General features: G+C 38.0%; 1 protein-coding gene across 5 annotated transcripts in view; it reads right to left on the bottom strand.

Annotated features, from left to right (window-relative positions):
- LOC104620863 (core histone macro-H2A.1) overlaps nt 1–19,882 on the bottom strand; it is a 38,136-nt gene extending 18,254 nt beyond the window's left edge. For 2 of the 5 annotated variants that reach the window (XM_010287198.1, XM_010287200.1), the window contains exons 1-4: nt 19,688–19,882; nt 5,987–6,093; nt 4,283–4,480; nt 1,617–1,727 (exon numbers count right to left, since the gene is read on the bottom strand). In XM_010287198.1, coding sequence (XP_010285500.1) covers nt 1,617–1,727; nt 4,283–4,480; nt 5,987–6,093; nt 19,688–19,859 — 588 coding nt within the window. In that variant the 5' untranslated portion in view covers nt 19,860–19,882. Of the gene's footprint in view, nt 1–1,616; nt 1,728–4,270; nt 4,481–5,986; nt 6,094–19,687 lie in introns of all 5 variants that reach the window. The other 3 variants (XM_010287199.1, XM_010287201.1, XM_010287197.1) reach the window with 2 other exon arrangements.
- Nucleotides 19,883–20,439: the final 557 nt, after the last annotated feature.

Genomic DNA, 20,439 nt, shown 5'->3' with positions numbered 1-20,439 from the left:
GATTCAAAGTAACTAGAGTTTTTATAGATAATTTTTATGTTTAATTTGTAAATCTCCCAAATGAATAGCAATTATTTGAGACTTCCATGTGTCACTTAAATAACTAACAACCACCACCACCATCGAGACTGCAGTCTGCTGCTGCACGTAGCAGCAGACATCCTGTCACATCCAGGAGCCTCCCAGCCCACGCAAAACACACCTCAAGTTTAAACTAAAAGGCTAACCTGGCCCCTCTCATGTGCAGGGCAAACTGACAACAAAACAGTACGGGGATGGACGTGTCACACCAGTAATTTTTGCAGGGGGCTGCACTCCAAGTGAATGAGAAAGCCAGAAAGTCCATTTCCCAGCAGAAGGTACTCTCTGGAAAGCTCTACAACAGACACTGGCTTTGCTCAGCACAGCTTAAAGCAGTCCTGGAGTTCATGATTCTCTTCCACTGAGCCCAACAGCAAAGCCCCATCGATTTGCTGGGTCAGTCTTGCTGGAACACAACACTACGTCTTGTTACAGATTTGCTATGGTAACTAAAAGGAGCTCAAAATCAGGTCTAAAAGGCTGATGTTCCTTGCTTTCCTGAAACAGTAATGCAGTTTATAAATTTGGGGTTCTAATTTAGTCACCATACTGTTTTTAAAATTATGTTCTAAACCACCCCCCCAGTACTAGTCAAGTAACAAAAAAGCCTACCAAACCAGCAATCTAGCTGTAAAATTAAATGTGGAAAATCAGAAGGTCTTGCAAAAAATAATGTTACTCTCATGCATGTTAAACTTAGCAAACAAACTGGGGAAGGATAAATGGAGAACAACCTCAGTATGAAATAAAAATGAGTCAGAGGAGATACATTCCACAATGGACAATGGCTCATCTTTTATGACTTAGAACACAATGATCTGATTACTGAATGATAGAAGAAAGATGCAGTTTTACTTAACAAAATTTTGTATCGCGAACTAAAAGGCAGGTTTCAAGATAAAAGACCAAATTAATTTAATGAATTGCCTCTTTAAATGGATCCTCTCTTTAAGCAGGTGTGTATCTGTATTAAACCACCCCATGTCCCAAAGCATATTCACAGGGAAAAAAGGATTGTTGACTTCTAAGCTTTTCATAGAAGCATCATTATTATACAGCATTAACTTTTGCAGATAACAAAGCAGAACAAAACATAAAACCACTATTATGAACAAATGTCTAACATAGGTTTTGATAAAAACCTGTAAATCATTTACATCAGCAAGGAAGTGGGCTGCCCGTTGGAAAAAGACATTTTATTCTTAGAATAATCTCATCTTTGGCAGAAGCTTAGCTGTAACAATTATGCTGTTTATTAATAGGGTGAGACAGATTACAAGCATACAGGCTTTCCTTCTATTCGAGTATTTAATTATGTAGCCATATGAAGACTCATTTATGTATTATAAAAATGTTCTAAAAGTTGTTTCAGAGAATTTCTTTGTTCAAAAACTAATAGCATACACCTCCTCAAGTGCTCAGTGGGGAAATGTCCATTGCACTTGGGCATTTTGGGGAAAGGGGGTGGTGGGAGGGGGTGTTCCCTAAACAGCGCTGAAAAATAGGTATTCATTTATAAAAATGCAGGAGCATACCTTCTGGCCAAGAAACAGACTTTTGGTGGACAGGACTGTGAAACCATCTGCAGGAGTTCCCTCTGTCGTACTGTCAGCACTGGCTGATTTGCTCACTTCTCCCTGCTTCTTCTTCCAAGAATAGAGTTAATTAGTTAACTCAAGGCTGAGAGAAAAACAGTTTAATAACACTAAGATCTATGACATGCCATAAATGCTTCCCAGGCAATAAAATGCCAGTACAAACACTGGCATTTGGATTTTATCCTTTAGTCTAACTAAAGTGACTGATTGCAGCTGAAGGAATCAATAGGAAAAATGACCCCAATGTCTGCATGTCTGCATAAGCCTCTTCTTGCCCACGACACTGCACAATTCACATGACAGTTGTCTTAAATGCTGCAGGAACACATATAAACAGCCCCAAACTTTTAACAGCTTTCTAGTGGCCAGCGTGGAAAAAGATAATGTATCTATTTAGACACATAGGCAGACGTTCATTCTGAGGTAAAAACTGACTTGTCAGAGTGCAAATTTTATCTCTCTGTGAAGGGAGGTGCCCCCAGATTTCACAAACTTAGTTTCAGAAATACTGCTTTGAAATCAAGCTGTCCTTAGAGCCAGTGTCAGAAGAATGCATCTACTTTCTACCTGCCTAGTAGTAGGAAATGGGATGAACAATTTTGTCTGTCTTGTTTAACATGATCACCTTCATCTCCAGTAAAACTGCAGGGGGAGAGGGAGTTCCCCTCAAGCACCGTTCCTTTTTTCAACTGTATTACCAAAGTAAAATGATAGGTTTCAGGAATGAATTGATTTACTGAATAAAAATAAGAACTAGGAACATTTTGCAAAGGATGCTTCATGAAGATAGTGAATTGACTGCTGTGGTTATAAACACAACTGGTGCCAAAAATAATTTCCTATTTTCAGTAAAATGACTACTTACGATTTAATATAAATATTTGGTGCCTCAGCAATACCTATGCTGAAACTAAAAGCACATCTGGAATATTAAGCAAGCCACTGTTCTCCTGTTGTCCCCTTACCAAAGTATATAAACTAAATCTGTGGCTGAGCAACTAAAATGACTTCGATGCAAGGGTATATCGGTGCTTCTAGAAGCTGTTACCATGTTTTACGTTACACAAATGTTTTGAAAATTAGATTTTCATGGGTCCTATTTCAATTCCCCAGGAGTTTATTGTTAGCCAAATACCAATATAGTAAGCAGACAATACAGTTTATTGTGTAGAAGAAAAACAGAACCCCACAACAGACTTCCTGCTTTAGTAATCAGGTAGGGGGAAAAAATTCCAGATTTAGGGAAATTATTAGCGCATGGTTATTAGAACCACTGCACTTGACATGTCAGCTACTAGATGTTCTAAAAGACAAAACTGAATTCAACAGTTCAAAAATCACAGAAGTGAAACAATCAGAAGTGTGATCAAGTAAACAGTAACAGAGACATACAGGATGAATACAGAAGCTTTGTTTGACCCAGAGGGCAACTTTTTACACACACTGACCATGTCATGTCAAATTTGTGTACTTTTCTTCCAACTTTCATGACCTACTGCTTGACAATAGTTGTTTTGCAAAAAAAATCCTTGGTTACACATGCAAACATCAGAAAGATTCCCTTCTCCACCAAACTGAAGCTAAAAATGGAATGTTCTTTTTAGCTTAAAAAAAGATGTTGTTCTTTGTTTCCTAGCACAAGAAAAATCACATTCTGGTCCTCGTGTTCTTCCCCCTACCTCCATGCTTCATTTTGAGTGAGTTTAATTTATTACTAGGAATTAAAAACACCAAGTCTAAACATGGAAGAGTCTCATCTATAACGTAACAACAACAGAGTGGGACATTTGTGGGTCTTCAGCTCAGCCAAAGAAATTCTGTGTAGCCACAATACAGTTTCTCTGATGCTGCAAGAGACTAAGCTACCTGCTCGAGCAGAATTGCATCATACTTCAGAAGGAGTATGTCAAACTCCTTGGATTTCATCAAATCAACTAAGAGGAATCTTATACTAACCTAGAACAACAACAGAAAACAAACAACTTAAAAACCCAACAAACAACAGAGAAATACAACACTTGAAAAAAGGAGTCTGTGACATGCTAATGGCTGATGATACTGTAACAACACAGTGACTTAGGCTGTGTTTTTTCTTCAATATTTACAACTGCAAAATGCTGCTTTAACATGACTTCACTTTTGAAAAAAATCCCTGGATCCTGTTTCTTGCAGACACGTTATCAACACTTGAACGAAGTCCAAGCAAATTTACCCTGCCTAGCCCAATGCAGGCACCCGCACAGTCACAGCAAAGCTAGGCCTACAACTGCTGCCTAAGGTCTCATTTGTTCACCAGTAAAGCCTAACTACTACAGCTCCCACACACCCTCTTCTGTCTCTTGGTGCCCCCAGCCTGTGCCCACCTAACAACTGCTTCGTACAAAGAATAGAGTATTTACAGCATGCCTGCCTGTCCTGCAGACCTGTGCCACTTCTGTGGGCTTTCAGACTTCCAGCTGCACTGGGGAGAGGGCACTTGCTTACACTGCTGCTGAAATCCCTACTGTTAACCACACACGGAACAGAATATCTACCCTACGTGATGCTCCTTACAGCTACAACCATCAAGCTTGTTTGGGTTTAAAATAAACAGATGACTCTACCTTGGATTTCCTTGCCCCTTTCTTGCCACCTGTTTTCTTTGATACAGTTTTTTTCTGTGATGGAGACTTTGCCTTCTTTGCTGGAGGTGGAGTGATGATGGCTTCCAGTTTTCCTTTTGATCCCCGCTTCTTTGCCAACAGCTCTGGGTGAATATTGGGTAACACTCCACCACTGGCTATGGTGACCCCTTTCAACAGCTAATAAAAAAAAAGTTAGAGATGACAAATGTCAGCGTTTACTCATCAATAAACAAAATGGCAGTTACTGCAAACTTTGTACATTGCCTTGAGTTTTAACTGGTTCTTCTATGTTTCTCAACATATATTGTACTTGAGGAAGAGACATGGAATGTATGAAATGGAGTCAATCATGTACTAAAGTTTAACTATAAAAGGAATATGTATTCTTCTTGCACATATGCTTGTTACTGTCAATACCTCTTGGGCTCACGTAAGATCTTTTTCTGTGAAGCCATGCAATGAAGACTGTTACCCAGCTACTGGAAAACAGGACAGCCCTAGCCACAGCTATGAGATCTTTGCAGGGCAGCCTGCGTGAGGGGATGGAACCCCGAAGTCCACGGTACAGGACTGCAATTGCTACCACGCTGTGGAGAACACAATATATGTCCCAATTGCTGAATTTTCTTGAAAGGGCGTTTTTTATAACAGAATTTTTTTTTCTTAGAAAAAAGAAACTTCAAATGGAGGGTAACATTTATACAAATCTCTATACCTGGAAGTCTTTCTTCAAAAAAATCTTTATGCAGTTGAAGAAAAGCAGATCAATATTCAAAAGTGTGCAGTTCATTCAAGCCTTTAAAAGCAGAGGTGAAATATATCATGTTCTGTGTTTAAAACCACTTTAACCCATTTTTTTAATACAACTAACTGGGACTAATTCACTATTCAGGAGGATCCAAATGGTGACATTGAAGCCCCTCAGGTACTCCCACCTTCTGATTTGTGTTTACTGCTCCCCAAGCACAACTCAGTAAGGCTCTGAGCTTACAAAGGGATGAGAATGGAAAGTATTATCAAATTTCAGACAATGCCAGAAGAAGGTTGGTTTGGGGATTTTTTTTTTTAGCCTGCTCCATCATGATACTTGGAAAAAGTATCTTTTCAGCTGTGTTTTTGCAGCATCTCAAACAAAGGGACATTAATCCGAGCAAATGCCTCTGGCTGACACCATAATGTTGTAAAAATAATGCCCAAATATTTTTTGGCTAAATTAAAGACAACTTGAAATCTGCAAAGGACACAGACTTGCAAGAGTTCCAGAGCTCTTTATTCTGTGGTCACAATGACAGACTTCAATGGAAACAGGATAGGTCCCACTGAGTCCTAAGCTGCTTAAGGGGGAAACCAAAAACATAAAAAAAAAAAAGCATCTACAAGATTTTTGCCATGTCTCTGTAGAGTTTATGACAATGTTCCACTCTAACAGAAGTGGCTCTAATAGTGAAAGCAAATGTATTACATCTCCATTGCATTTTTACACATTTTAAGAGTCCTGAAATACATAATTAAGCTGAGTGCTGTAGTTAGTTACACAGGCAGTGTGCTAGTGAGTGAAGGAGCTGTATCCTGGTGGGCTACTCAATAAGCAGAGGTCTTGAGTTACAATTCAGCTATATGGAAAGACAATTTAAAAAGCCCTAAAGGAAATCCTGGCCCTCACACAGTGGAGTTTTTTCTTACCTGATTTAATTCTTCATCATTTGCTACAGCCAACAGGATGTGTCTAGGAGTGACTCGACCCTTCTTGTTGTCCCTTGCTGCATTTCCAGCCAATTCAAGAATTTCCGCTGGGGAAAAAGGAAGCCCGTTTTAATTACACTGTGATCATTAAGAAAAATCAATGTGTTATTTAGCATCCATGCAAAAAGATCTCTGAATTATATCATGTTATTCCTAACTGCTATAGAATACCCTCAATAGACATCTAACCCCAAAATTATCATTTTCTTTTTATATGTCTAATCACTGAAGGGCAAATGCATACTTGAAGTCCTATGGTCTAAACTGTATTTACTGTTTTGTCCTGTTAAAGCAGTTCTCCTAAATTGTTGACTTTTCAGTGTTCTTCTCAAAGCTATTGTGTGTTCATCCCCTAGGATCCCCCTCCTATCAGGTGATGGAGTACTAGATGCACAAATGCTATCGTTCTTTTTTTCCTCAAACCAGTCATAAATGCAAGTTCTGGCTTGTATCACTTCTACTTTTTTATTACTGGAAAAGATGCCATTCTCGGTTTCTCATTTTTAACATTACAGAAGCACGTAAGCACACACCTAAGTTAGGACACTAAAAAAGCAAACTACTGCTACACTGACTTAATGATTTTTTTTCTCTCTTTGAGAAGAAGTTTCTATCCAGAAAAAGTAATTGATGAATCATGTTTGTTTGCTACTAGTAGATTATCTCCTTAGAAGAAATTTCCAGTCCTGACAAAATATGTTTAACAGCTGTGCATACGATGGCTTTTATTGGAATTAGAAAAGATTAACTTGCTCCCTTGCAAGGATCTATGAAGTGAAAGGCTAGAGCGTTACCTGCTAACTCATCTGTCTTCAACTCAACAAGCCTTAGGCAAAGAACACAATTAATTACAAGAAAGTCTGGGGAACAATTAAAAAAGTGACATAACGTGTTTATCTGGCTTTGCAATTATGTGCTATTGCTGTCTCCGTTATACATAACCTTTCATCTCCCTCTGTAACAGACTGTGTTTCACTATTGCATTTTGTATATTTCCTTTTGCAAACACGGTAACATTTGGAGGAAAAAAAAAGAAAAAAAGAAAATGAAAATGCCTTCTTTAGATCTATTACACACTAATATATTAAAATTTAACATTAGAATAGGGTATGAGATTGATTTCACATTTAACAACTGACTAGACCATGAAAACTCTCCCATAAGCTTGCTTTAGAGGCAAATAGAACAGAAAGACGACATTAATCTGGAAATGAAAAAGACTAAAATGAAAGCTCGCATGACCACATGCCTTTACCATAACACACAGTAAATCTTAAGTAATCCTATATAGCACAGTCCGTGGCTTTTCATTAGGCTAAATTTAACATGATTCTCCAATTATTTTTCATTGTAAGTCACACAATAAGCTAGTTATGACACCTACTAGAAAACTGACAGCTGCTTCTGGATGTTCTACAGTCAAGCTTCATTGAAGATTTTGGTAGGCTTTCACTATTTTTGTGTTCTTCAAAGTGCACAATTAACTTTATTATAGGGCAAGATAGAATATGAAGTCTAAGACCTCAAAAGTAACTCAACATTTCATGCTGACAACAATTGCTTTAATTTATTTTTAAAGAAGGATTAGCAGGGTAAGGTCAGCCTGACTATGCTTTCTACACCTCCAAAGACCTCAGTTAAGCTGGCATAATCCTTTTCACATACTTCTCAAAAGCCACAGCTCAGACATGTGAGGTTTAGCTTGCATTCAGCACTGCATACGGCCGCCTGTTGCGACAGAAAACCCGTATCACCTTCCAAGAGACAAGCTGCGCTCTCGATTACGCCCCGCGCATCCCCACTGACCTCAGGAAGACTCTGTGTCACTGTAGTAACGCCAGCGTCTCCACCTCTCTAGATCAGGAATTGTTTTGTACCTATCTCAGACTTTATTACTGGCTGAAAAGCACGGGAAGGATTTGCAGCAAACAGCAGACTACGTTTTGCTTTGCCTCTGCTTCCCCCTCCTCCACTTCTTTACTGCATCAGGCACTGCTAAAGAGCTGGGCCGTGTTATTCTCTGCAACTGATCAGCATAACTATGCAGACAGGTCATTTTGTAACTAAAGAGTCTAAGAAAGTGTTATGCCTGTAAAGCACAGAGGAATGTTTTATTTGTTCCTCATAAAACTAAAATGTCTGCCTTGTACAGTGGAGAACTGTTCTTGTAAGTGCTAAGCCCTCTTCCTTGGACAGGAAACTCATTTTGAAATTACAGTTTTCTAATGGTCCTTTAGGGAAGTTGAGGTACCCCGCTTCCTTTCCAGGAACAGAACGCTTTGCACTGGCGTTGAGGACCACAAAAGAGGAGCTTAGCGAGAGGGAGGGAAGGAGGGAGGAGGGCATGAAGGGTGGCATTTTTCTTCTGGCCTTCTCCTCAGCTCTCCAGTAATAATCAAGCATTGCTCGTGCACGCAGAGCGCGCCGCAGCACAGAGCGCAGCAAAACGCAGCTATGCACACAAGTCTGGTCAAAGGGGAGCTCTCCTCTATTTAAAAACAGAAGATTAGGAGGTATTCGAGCTGAAGCCAACATAGGCAACAATTTTTTGATTTATCACTGACAGAGACAAACCTAATCCAAACCCAACAGCACTTATAAATGCTAGAAATTAAGGCTTTCTGCATCCGGATGGGATCCAGACTACTTGCCTGGATTTTGCTTGCAGCCAGCTTTACTTTCACATCTGTTTTATGCTACTTTAACTTTAAACACTTAAATGGTGTTTCATCCATGTTTTAAACCATTCTGAAACTAGATTAAAATCTAGCTCTCTCTGTAACGGAGCTGACTCAAATTTCCAGAATAATCACTCTGGATTTAGGTGTGGTGCTGGAATAAGCAGCAGGTAGGAAAAGATACTTAAAACTGAGATTGGATCTGAATGCTTAGGTCAGACCCATCTTTGGAAGTGCTGTTCTACCAGGTTCAAAGGTTTGAGTCATTGAAGAGTTCTGTTTCATTAGAGGTAATTTTCTAACAGTGGGGAGAAAAAAAAAAAAGAGACATTCAAAAATCAACTCCTGCAACTGAACAGGGCCAAGAGAGAAAGCTTTCCTTGCAAATTTTAGGCAAAAGAAACTGTTAAGAGCTTCCATGACATCAGGATTCACTCAGCTTGTATTTATCCAGCCAGAAGTCCAAAACAAGAACATTTTACAAAAATGCGGCCTCACAAAAAGGATGCAAGTTGCATAATGTCTATTCCATTCCTTTCATATATTTACTCAAAGCATTTCCCCCCCTAGAGAATAATTGCACCACCACCACTCAGGCAAAAGGCAACCATGAGACACACTTTACAGAAGTAATGAACACCAAAGTCTCTTTTTTTCTTTTTTTAATGAGGAAAATATACAAGTTATTCAATATTAGAAGCTTTTGAAAGTATAATTCTTCAATTACTACATATGGAAATCTTAGGTTAATATGAAGAGATACTCTTTATATTTGCACAAGTGGTTTTCTCTGTGCTGTTAAATAATTTCAAACAAAAAAAGCAACACAACATGTATTGCTTTAACTGCAGATATAAAACAATCTGGTGAAAAAGCTGTGAGAATTGTGTAATTAGGAAAGAAAAAATTAAGTAGGAATGCCAGCATGTGATATATTCTTGTATGGGCAGCTGTTACGATGGGTGCCTTGGGAGTCTGACTACAATACGAACAAATCAATTTGATTTCAAAGATATAGTTGTGATCAATATTTTTCTTCTTTTCAGTCATCTTTAAAGTGAATGGCTAAAGTGGGAAGAGAAAGTTCTAAAAGTTAAGACCTTTTCTCTAAAAAATTAGCCTAAATGTAGCTTTCATTTATATCAAATGAAAAAATCCTCTGCAATGTTTAGAACTAGGCAGATGGATATGGGTGGTGAAAACTGGTCTAAGCCTGTTCTCAATACTTGAACCAAAACTGGTTTGTTTTTTTTTTTGAGGTTTTTACAAGTTCAGTTAAATATTTTTAAAGGAGAAAAGAAAACAGGTTGTGTATCTTTGTAGTTAAGCCTGAGATAAGACCACAGGAAAAGCTGTTCTCAAGGCATTTCCTACTCCAACACAATCAAAAAGTATTAGCAGTCCCCACAGAAACCTCATCGTGAAGCAAGTTTTCAGAGCGAGTTCCTCATCCTTTACTTGCAGAGACTCTGGTCATCTCTTAGACATCCTTCTAACTTCCCAATTTCATTATTTGCATTTCCCTGTTTCACAGTGATACTGCTCTGCCTTGAATACCGTTGCTTTGGTATTTCACAACACTTGCAGATTTTGGAACAAGAACTCAACTCAAGGTTGAAATGAAACAAATTGCTATTAGACCTAAACAAAGCAGGCACAGTAGCAGCTGCAGACACAGATGGAAACAAAACTAAATGAACTCTCCCACTCCTGGAGAATGCTCCAGTTCATTTACCCTAATTTTCAAACAAAATATTACCGGTCATTACTGAATAAAACTCCTTTAAAGCCTAAATGACAAGGCCTTTAGCTTATCATGCATTCCTGGCTATAATACTTTCAAAACGTAAATACTTGATTCAATCTGGTCTGAGTTCATCCCCAAAATGTTTTTCTTTTGTTTTTGGTTTACATCTCAAGATAAAACACTGCTGTTGCATTGAATCCCGTTGTCTACCTTGTCTTCAGGGAGATGAAATCATAGCTTTGAAAATTAAACTCTTAACAACTAACAGGTGATGTGTTGACACAAGGCCAATTTCTGAACACGCAAGTTCCAACAGGAACAAGTCAGAAGTTTCTAAAAAATTCTGAAGCCTCTCCTCAAAAGCAAATTGACACCAACATCCAGAAAAATCAAAGAAAAATGAATGTTGATACAATTCCACTGAGAAAATATGTATTTGCTACAAAGCCAACTACATGACAAGGAGTCTGTTTATTGTAGTTTAAATTAATCATCCTTCCATCAGCATTTTATTGACTTCAGAATCATTTTACATGATTCCGGAAGGTTTTAACCCAATCAACCCCAATCAACCAAGACTGCTAAGAGTTTCCTGCATTCTTCTCTCTGTGTATTCCACCCAATCCCCCTGGAATCTGCAGTTGTGTGAGTGAAGGTAGAATCATTCAACAACACTTTCCCTCTTACGCATTCCAGTAAAACAGTTCTCAGCCTTGGTTCAAAGTCATGGAAATCTGATGCAGTGAAAAGCAATTCAAGAAATTTTACTGCTTTGAACAAGCCTTGATGAAACCTCAACTCTCAACAGGGTAATCATTCTCTTAGGATGCGATTAAAAAAACCCCAAACCCTTCAGTCTTTAGGGTCTGAGCTGTATCAAAACTAGGCCCCTTAAAGGAGAAACTGTTAACTTTGCCAAGTTATTGTAAGTTTGGCATTTCTGTGAGGCAATGACAGACTGCTGTTTACATAAAACTCAAGTTGAGGCCACAAAAGCCACTTCCACTGAGAGCCTTCTGATCTGACTCACACTTCTTTTCAGTTCCTTTCTACACTTTAGTATTATCCATTTTTTTTGTAGGGGATCCAATGTTATTTAACTTCCTAATTTTTTAAATTTCTTGGTTTACTATTGATCTGTAAAAGGTACATGAGTTCACTTTTCAGGGAAACCTGAAAATGAATTTCATCTCAAATGTTATTTATTACAACAGTCACACCCCAGGTACTAATTTAAAAAGCAATAGCCTATTTCTTCTCCACTGACTTAAAGAATCCTGATCGAACTCAAATGAGCCTTTTTTCTTTTCCAGTGGAGCTTCCTCTACCTAGCAGTTTACACTTTGCTGTTATTCCTAACAGTTTACATATGTCTTAGAAATGTACTCAAACATGATTAATATAACTGCTGCCAGACGTTACTTGATCAAGTGCAGCATGTGTACTTTGGTCTGGCTGTTACAGACTACAGGAGACTACTCATGTCTTAAAACTTGGTCATAGTTTAGTCTTTGACCTTTGCAGGCACATGGTAGGAACATGCGTTTCCAAACATGAAAGAAGTCAGGTGGCAGATGCCAATCATCTACTGAAACTCAGTGAACATTAATAACATTATTAAAAAAAAAAACAAAAAAAAAAAACCAAAACAAAAGAGGACTTTATATTGAAATTTTGGATTTTACTGAAGTGACTCCAAACCCTAGGCTGGAAAGGGAAAATGGATATGTGTATCAAGGGTGTGCATACCCATGCCCCTACAAAGAGGAGCAAGGCATACAAGTCAGTGTCAAAGACTTTACTAAACAATGACCAAAGCCAATGCAAATCCATATATGCTATGCTCTCATTTTTGTAGCGTAGTCATTTCAATGTGATCTGGCAGATGATGATAATGGTTTTATTAGATACTGCCTCTGACAGTGAGGGAAGTGGGATTCAATGTTTATTATTGAAAATATTATGACTCATTAAATTGCGGTTGTCTCAAAGTCTTTCCCCCACATCAAGTCTTTTTGTATCAAGATAGCAACGGAAGCCATAATAAAGGCAGGTATTTGTAGACAAATACAACTGTTATTATTTAGAAGAAAAATATTTACAAATAATTTTCCCCATTACTTCACAGAAGCAGTATAGGAGTGACTATATAGCCTGCTCAACACCTCTGTTTGCAAAAATATACATCTGGAGAGCAAAGCATATAAAAAAATCTATTACTTTGGGTGTTCTGTGGTAGGTGAATGTTTAGACTAGCTATAACTTCAGAGTGAAAAATACATCTAGCTTGCTATCTTGTGCCCAGCCAGTGCCCAAGAGCAGACGCTCAGGAGAATTAAAGGAACAGGCAAAATTAAAATGCTATTTTTCTAGAACATTCCCTCTGATTCCAGCCATGTGCAGCTTAGTCGTTTCCCAACTTAGAAATGCCATCTTTGTGTTTAGTCCCCCAATGGATTTTATTTCTATGGATGTGTCTAATTGTTTTCTGAAACCATTCAGAATGGTTTGGTATCCATAACATCTTGCAGTAACAAGCCTCACTACATCACAAACATTTTTGCAACTGGAGGAAAAGTACCTCCTGCTTGTTTTAAAAAAATATTGTATTTCACTGTATAACCCCTGTATTTTCTTTTCCCCAGTGAAGTTTATATTGAGGATGGAGCATTCCATCTGACTGCACCTAAGAATCCACATGGAATTTTATCCCCAAAAGAAATTCAGGGATAAATATACTATGGAAAAAAGACTGAAGACCAAACACACAGCATGATCTGAACTCAGGCATTCTTAAATAATCCATATGGAAAAAAGAAAAGGGGAAAAAAGCATGTTTGGTGTAAGAACTTCTAAAGTTTGAGAAAATCTGAGGAAAGAAACTGCACTCAACTGTAGAAAGGTAAGATGTCTTCCTGCTTTCTAGCCGTTTGTGCTACAACTGTCAGTCTCAAGAATAAAGGGCCAAAGAAGAAAAGTCTTAAACTGTCAGAACAACAAAAGGATCTGTAAGAGATACAAGTTAAGACAAGATAAGGGTAGAAAAAATGCGTAGCAAACTCAGCCATATTTTTGTTTTACACTTCACTTTAACTCCATCCTTCAAAACAAAGGGCGAGACCAGTATTAAATTGAACAGCAATTTAGAGTAGAAGTCATTACTTTCTTGCAACTTAGCCAAAAAAATAGATGTACTGACTGTTACTAGAATAAAAAGTATTTAATTCTAGACCTAAGGGTATTAAAATATAACTAAAATTTAACATTTTCAAGGGAGAAAATAATTTGGTGACCATTATGCAAGAAACAAACCAACCGAGGCCAGCATTTTGTACATTATCTGAATATGACACACATCACAATGCAAATTCTGATACATATTTACTCTTCTGAAATAAGTGACTATATTGACATATCAGTATGCACTGTTAGGGCTTTTATTATTTGCTTTTGGTTTTATTGTTTTTTGTCAATCATGATCTGTGTAGCTTGGAGAATACATTAGGACCCTAATCAGCTAAGTAATTTTGTATCACATTAGCTTTTGTAACTCAGATCCACTGAAGTTTATGGGACTACAAGTTAAAATAGGCACATACATAAGTGTTTACAGGCTCAGAGCCAAGGAGAGGCTTATCAGTGAAAGCAAGCTCTTCATTTATATACATTTGAAGCAGAGTCATGCATTTATAAGTTCAGAAATAATGCAAAGTTTTAAATTTGAAGAGGCACTTTTGACAAGTATAGCAATTTTAGTCTCACTTCTGTAAAAGAGAAATGTTACAAAGGAGCTTTTCTATGACAATATTTTTGAAAGATCTTTGCTTGTGAGGCTATTGCCATGAACAACCCTGCTGTATTTTAGGTCCAGTATTAATCCATATCAAAACCAATCACACTGGATCTGAAGAGGTAGTTTCATGCTTGCTCAAGTAAGACACAAGTCCTACAAGTCCCTAATTTATTTTAAGCCTCTTTTGGGACACAGTTTGTGGCACAAGACCATAATAGGGATTAGTGTTTCTAAAGTTGCCTGTTTAAATAGAAGAAATGTATCTTGGTAATGAATGAACATTTCAATAGTATCTAAAAGATACTGTCAATTAATTATCTTCTTAAATTTCATTGTTCCCTAAGGTCCATTATTTATGGTAGTTTCAGAATGCCTGGAACTTGAATATGCTTTTAACGTAATGATTTTTACTGTGGACCTCTGAGCTCCCCTCTGCTTCCAACCTGAAGTTCATCAGTACATTTGCTTTGACAAACAGGGCAAATCATTGTTTTCCTCTGTGACCGTGTAAAAATTTTCAGCAGCAAGCAGAACACAAGAGGTGAACAGCAGTTCAAGTTGATCAGCTTGCACATCGGAAAGTGAGCATCTAAGTGAGCAGTTAAACTTACTGCATTCAGGAAGGACTTTCATTTTGCAGCCAATCAGCAGCTGGCTTAAGAAAGTTTTCCACATCGAAAATTAATCAAGATGAAAATGCAACGAACTGAGCTCCAGCACATGAACCTCCATTAAGGGATTCTGGTGACATCAGAAAGCCTAAAAACAAAAAGTCAGGTAAGCACCAGAATGCCTCAGATGCAATTCTAACCATGGGATTCAAAAGGTGCTTATTTTACATTTTAACATAACACATGATCAACAGTACACAACAGGCAATAAAAATCCAGTTGAGAAAAAAATCTAATGGAGAAAACAGGCATTTAACATTTTCTCCTACCTTACTTCAGTATGTACAGAACAAATATAAATCAAAGTCTCATTTTCTCCGTATTCCTGTTCTCCTGCTGTTTTATAAACTTCTCCTTCTCCTCATTTGGTATGACATTTTGGCAACTGAAAATTATTTACAGTGTAGAGAAGATGATGGGGGGCAGGGGGAGCAGAAATCACTTGCAGGCCTGGTTCTTGCTACCTTTAAATATGCTCAAGAGATTTCTATTTTTTATGTCAAAGGAATGGCTTTTCCAGTTAGTACGAAAGTTTGGACTATATTGGAACTTGTGCAAGCTATACATCTGAAGGGAACGTATCTGATTACATGCATGGCTGAACCAGTTCTGACAGCTACAAACCATACAACTTCATCTGAGTGGCTGAAATGCCCAAATGGAGTCTGTGGCCATCCTCCTGACTGACCTAGTTTGTTGGGTTTTTTTGACATAAGCTGATACTGGTGTTCTACTTTGCAGAGAAAATAAGGAGTGGACTGCAGTTTTCTGAAGTACATATTAGGGAAGATAAATAGGCAACAAACCATTGTAAAACAAATGCCACGATAAGAAAAGAAGACAAAAGAAATTACTAACACTGAACTTCTTGCCATCTTAAAGCAGTTGATAATGCTTAAAATCAGTTCTGCAGCATAAGCAGAAATTAATCAAACATTAATTGCTGCAAGATAGGCAGCACTGCATGAACTTCTACTGCAAAGAAGGAAAAGAAATAAGAACCATGCATTATAGTTCTTCATCATCCACACTATTCCTCCAGAGCAAAGAAAGGAAGTATATCCACTTGCTTCAGTATCAGTAGAACTCAAAGGTACTTTCTGCACATTCACCCATGAACGCACTTGTATCCTATTTACACTGGACATTGCACATTATTTCCTTAGATGAAAAGCAGGAAAGAGTAAGCGAGTAGTATGCTTAAGAAACCAAACTGCATAAACTTGGGAGTGCTGATGAGAGAATTATTTTGTAGTATTACTTGTAGGTAACAAGAACCTTTAGTGACTAAGTAAGAGAAGGCAAATACTCGCTGTGCAACCTGTTTATATATCAAGTATATTAAAATGTAAGATAAGGAAAACCACTTTATTAGCTGAAGACCAGAAGACAAGTTGTGCATCTAAATAATAATAAAAGTATTATATTATATTTTTGAAGTTACTATAACAGACAACACAGGGAAGATGTATCCTAGCCAGCCCCTGTAGAAAAAGTTGTCAGAAGCCAAGAGACTGAAAAGCAGCACAGCAAAGATGCACAGTTTTTAGTTCACAGCAGCTGAAGCAGCCAGACTAATTCCTGTGTGCTAAAGCACTGCATGTTCCTGCTAGCGGAGCTGTACCATGTATAAAAATGCTAATACCGAAGTATGAGAACAACATAAATGTAGTTTGAAAAGCACTTCATTGGGCACAAGACTGAAGAAGGGCTTAAATTACAAATGGGCCCATATGTTACAAGAAATTATAGAATATGTATTTTTACCTTTTGATGAGCAGCAGTACATCCATGATAACAGTAAGTTACCTTCAAAGTACAAAGTGGATAAAGTCATAACTACAGATAGATCCAGAACAGAACTCCAAATCTGAACAGCTGGAAGCATTGCGGAAGTTCAAATCTCAAACTCAACCAAACCAAAACCCCAGATCTGAGCATATTATGGGCTAATTTCAGATTTACATCAGAGTTAAACTTTAGCAAAGGCCAGCAAAATTTAGCACCTCATCTTCTAAAGGATTAAAGCCAGTGCCATATTCTGCACACACATGAACTAGTTTTCAAACCTTAGTAGGTTCCTTTCTATTAGGTCATGTCTCTCTCATTTCCCCTCGTAGTCTTTTCTGAAGTTCTTCTTTCCTACAACTGCTTTTGATATTTTATGTTTCTCCTTTCCTTCCTGGATGCACAGAATTGCTTTTTTGATTTAGCCAGTTTATTAGCATGCCACTTCACATGGTCTCCTTCCTGTTATGTCACGTTCCTGCTTTTATTTTAAAATGGTTGAAATGCTTTGATTTAGTCTCAGATCATGTGCTGACATGAGGATCTTTAAAAACTCTCCTGGAGAAAAGTCAGGATTTCTCTGGTTTTGTGAGGTAGTCACTGCCAAGAGGTAAATAGAACTCAAACCAAAAATCTCCAAGCATCCCATTTCAAGGGAGTGTTTCTGAATCATACTGAAAAAGATGAGTGACCTGAAGTCCAGAAAACATACTGAGCATTAAAGGCTAAAAAACTATGCTATATAGAGCGTGAAAAATTTACAGAAAGAGAAAGGGAAAAAAACCCACCAGACTTAAACAGTCATAAAATGTAAAATTATTACTAACTCAGTAAGGAAAGAAAAGAGTATCTGTGCTTTTGAGATGCATCTATGCATAAGAATGAAAGAAAATCCTGAGATACAGGATACCAGGACCATCTACATAGCCTTCAGAGAGAAAAAACCAACCAAACAAACCCCAAAACCCAAACCAGCCTAAAAATATTTAAAGGGAGGAAAAAAAAGGGTACTTTTCCCCTTAGCTCTCCTTCCCCCCTCCCTTTTTTCTTTTTCCTAAAGAAGCAACATGTGCGAATTTGTTGTTGTTGTTAATCTCCTCAGACAGTTTCCCAAGATGACCAGCAGTTAAAGAAACACCTTTATTTCCCCAACCTATTCTTTGCTGCATAAACCACCACTGCCTCAGTAAACACTTTAAATCAAACAGTTAACCAATAACATGTGCTGCTCATTAGCAGTGCCTTAAGCTCACCTGTATTGTTCTGTTTCTTTAAAAGGGTAGCATTCAAAGCACCCTTCACCCTAAGAAGCATTTTATTTGAGTTGTTATTGCTGTAAGCAGGAACCTAGCTGAAGGAAATGTTACTTTTTAAGGCCATCTATGAAGTTTAAAGGCATTCTTTTAGAGAAAAGATCCAAATAAAGAAAACTATGGACATAAACATGTGAAGAAAAAAAAAGATATTAGATGGCTGAAAAAAAATCAATAATGTAATATGAATATCTTACAGAAAACAAGCACTCTATTAATTAGACTCTGATGTTACCAATCTTCATCTTTAGGGGAGGAAGAAACTTTACAGAAAAAAAAATCAGCCTATTTCTGTTCTCCAGTGTCAATATCCATTATAAGGTGCATCTAAAATTGTCTTAAGAGTCAGGTCACTTTGGTTTTAAATATTCCCATCAAAGTTAAACCACACGCTTTGCTACTTCATGCTTAAGTCAACGAAAGAATGAACTGTATCTCTTCCTCAGGACTCAGCGCACCGTTATAACTTAACGACTACTGTCCCTTGAAATGCTCAAACCTGCTGCAACCAGAACACTGACCTAAGCAGAGGCACTGTAAAAAGAAACACTGCTAGAAGAAATGAGATCCAATTCAAGCTTTTCCTTAGTCATGCTAATAGAATCTGTCTCCAAACACTAATCCATCTAGCACTTGTGCTTCTTGCTAGTTCCCTGGCCTACATGTCTATGCTAGTAAGTCAATCTGGCCATGCGAGTGTGACTGAACTGGTGATTTATTCTTATCCATTTTTAAAAAATTTATTATATTTTAAGCAAACCAATATTGCAAAAAGCCTGTATGATGATGCTATTACAGTTGGGGTTAATTTTCCATTAGAAGACTACTTTTATAATGTTGTTTGTGAGGTAAACTTGCAACATTTTGGGTCTCATTTGAGAGGAGAACTGCTATGTAAAGATCTTTACTTGCATATCTGGTTGTGTATGTCTTTGGGCAAAGCATTTTCTTCCTTTGAAGCTTCTTTCTAAATGAAGGAAAAATAATACTTTTGTCCTCCAAGAAGGTACTGTGAGGATGAGATAATTATTTAAGGTGTTCTCATTTTGATGTGATGAGAGGAACAGAGAAAGGACTACAAATGTAAGCAAGTAAGCTATGTTGATGCAGGGCAGATGAACCGAGTGTGCATTTATACACAGACTCAACCAAACAAAATGCAAACAGCATACTTAGTCTCAAAAATGATCTGTAAATTGAACAAAAATGTTTAAACAATGCTGTAAGCAATCTCTGCCCTGTGTAAACACCAAGAAGCTCTCTATTTGAGAGGAATGTATATGCTTAATAGGCAATTATAATCCAAACAAAGCCATCGAGCACAAAATCGGAGCCGGCAGGACTGCAATGCTGACGGCCCAGTCCATACACGTTGATGTTAGGCAGCCAGATGGATTCCTACTATGTGGAAGAAGAGTGTTTACAATAGGTCAAAGCAGATCCAGTGCTGGAATGCACAAAAGCCATCAAAGCTGTGAGGCAGGGGTGGGTGTACCTTCATTTTGGCTTAGATGTGTGATCAGCATAGCACTTACTTCAGCTGTACCTTTTGTAGTAATCTATAAATCAGAGGATTTTTTTTTTCCTGTGCAAATTCAGATTGTATTATTACTTTCACTGCTGCTATTTCACATTGTTCAGCAAAACCTACCAGTCAGATATTCCAGTACAGCAGCCATGTACACGGGAGCACCAACACCAATTCTGTACTTCGGGTGGCCTTTCTTAATGTAACGTAGCATTCTTCCAACAGGGAATATGACCCCAGCCTTTGCCGAGCGGGAAGTCTTGGTTGACTTCTTCTTTCCACCCCTGCTGGACATTTTGTCTGTACTGGGTCTGGAACAGCACTCTATATATTAGGAGGAAAAAAAAAAGATAAGAGGTTATCAGTAAGGACTGATGCTGTAATATCATATACTGAATTTCAAGACAGAGCAGTATTTTGGGGTAGCCAATGCATTAGGGCACCTAAAACATACAGACAAGTTGCCTTTTTAGAGTATACACAAGAACCTAAAATAATTTTACACAGACTGCTTACTTGCCATTGTAACCTCGTGTCCTGGTTTCAGCCAGGATAGAGCTGGTTTTCTTCACAGAAGCTAGTGTGAGGCTGTGTTTTGGATTTGGGATGAGAAACTGTTGATAATGTGCTGATGTTTTGCGTTGTTGCTAAGTAGTCAAGGACAATCCAGCTTCTCGTGCTGGGCTGCCAGCGAGAAGGCTGGGGGTGCACAGGGAGCTGGGAGGGGACACAGCCAGTACAGCTGGCCAAAGAGATATTCCCTACCATACAACATCATGCCCAGTACATAAACTGGAGTTGGCCGGGGTGTGGAAATTGCTGCTCGGGGATGGGCTATCGATTGCCGGGTGGTGAGCAATTGCTGTATTGGGCAT

This window comes from Phaethon lepturus, unplaced genomic scaffold (assembly GCF_000687285.1).
Source record: "Phaethon lepturus isolate BGI_N335 unplaced genomic scaffold, ASM68728v1 scaffold4855, whole genome shotgun sequence".
Taxonomy (NCBI): Eukaryota; Metazoa; Chordata; class Aves; order Phaethontiformes; family Phaethontidae; genus Phaethon; species Phaethon lepturus.
The sequence above is the reverse complement of the archived record's forward strand: the minus strand, read 5'-3'. Positions and strand labels throughout refer to the sequence as shown.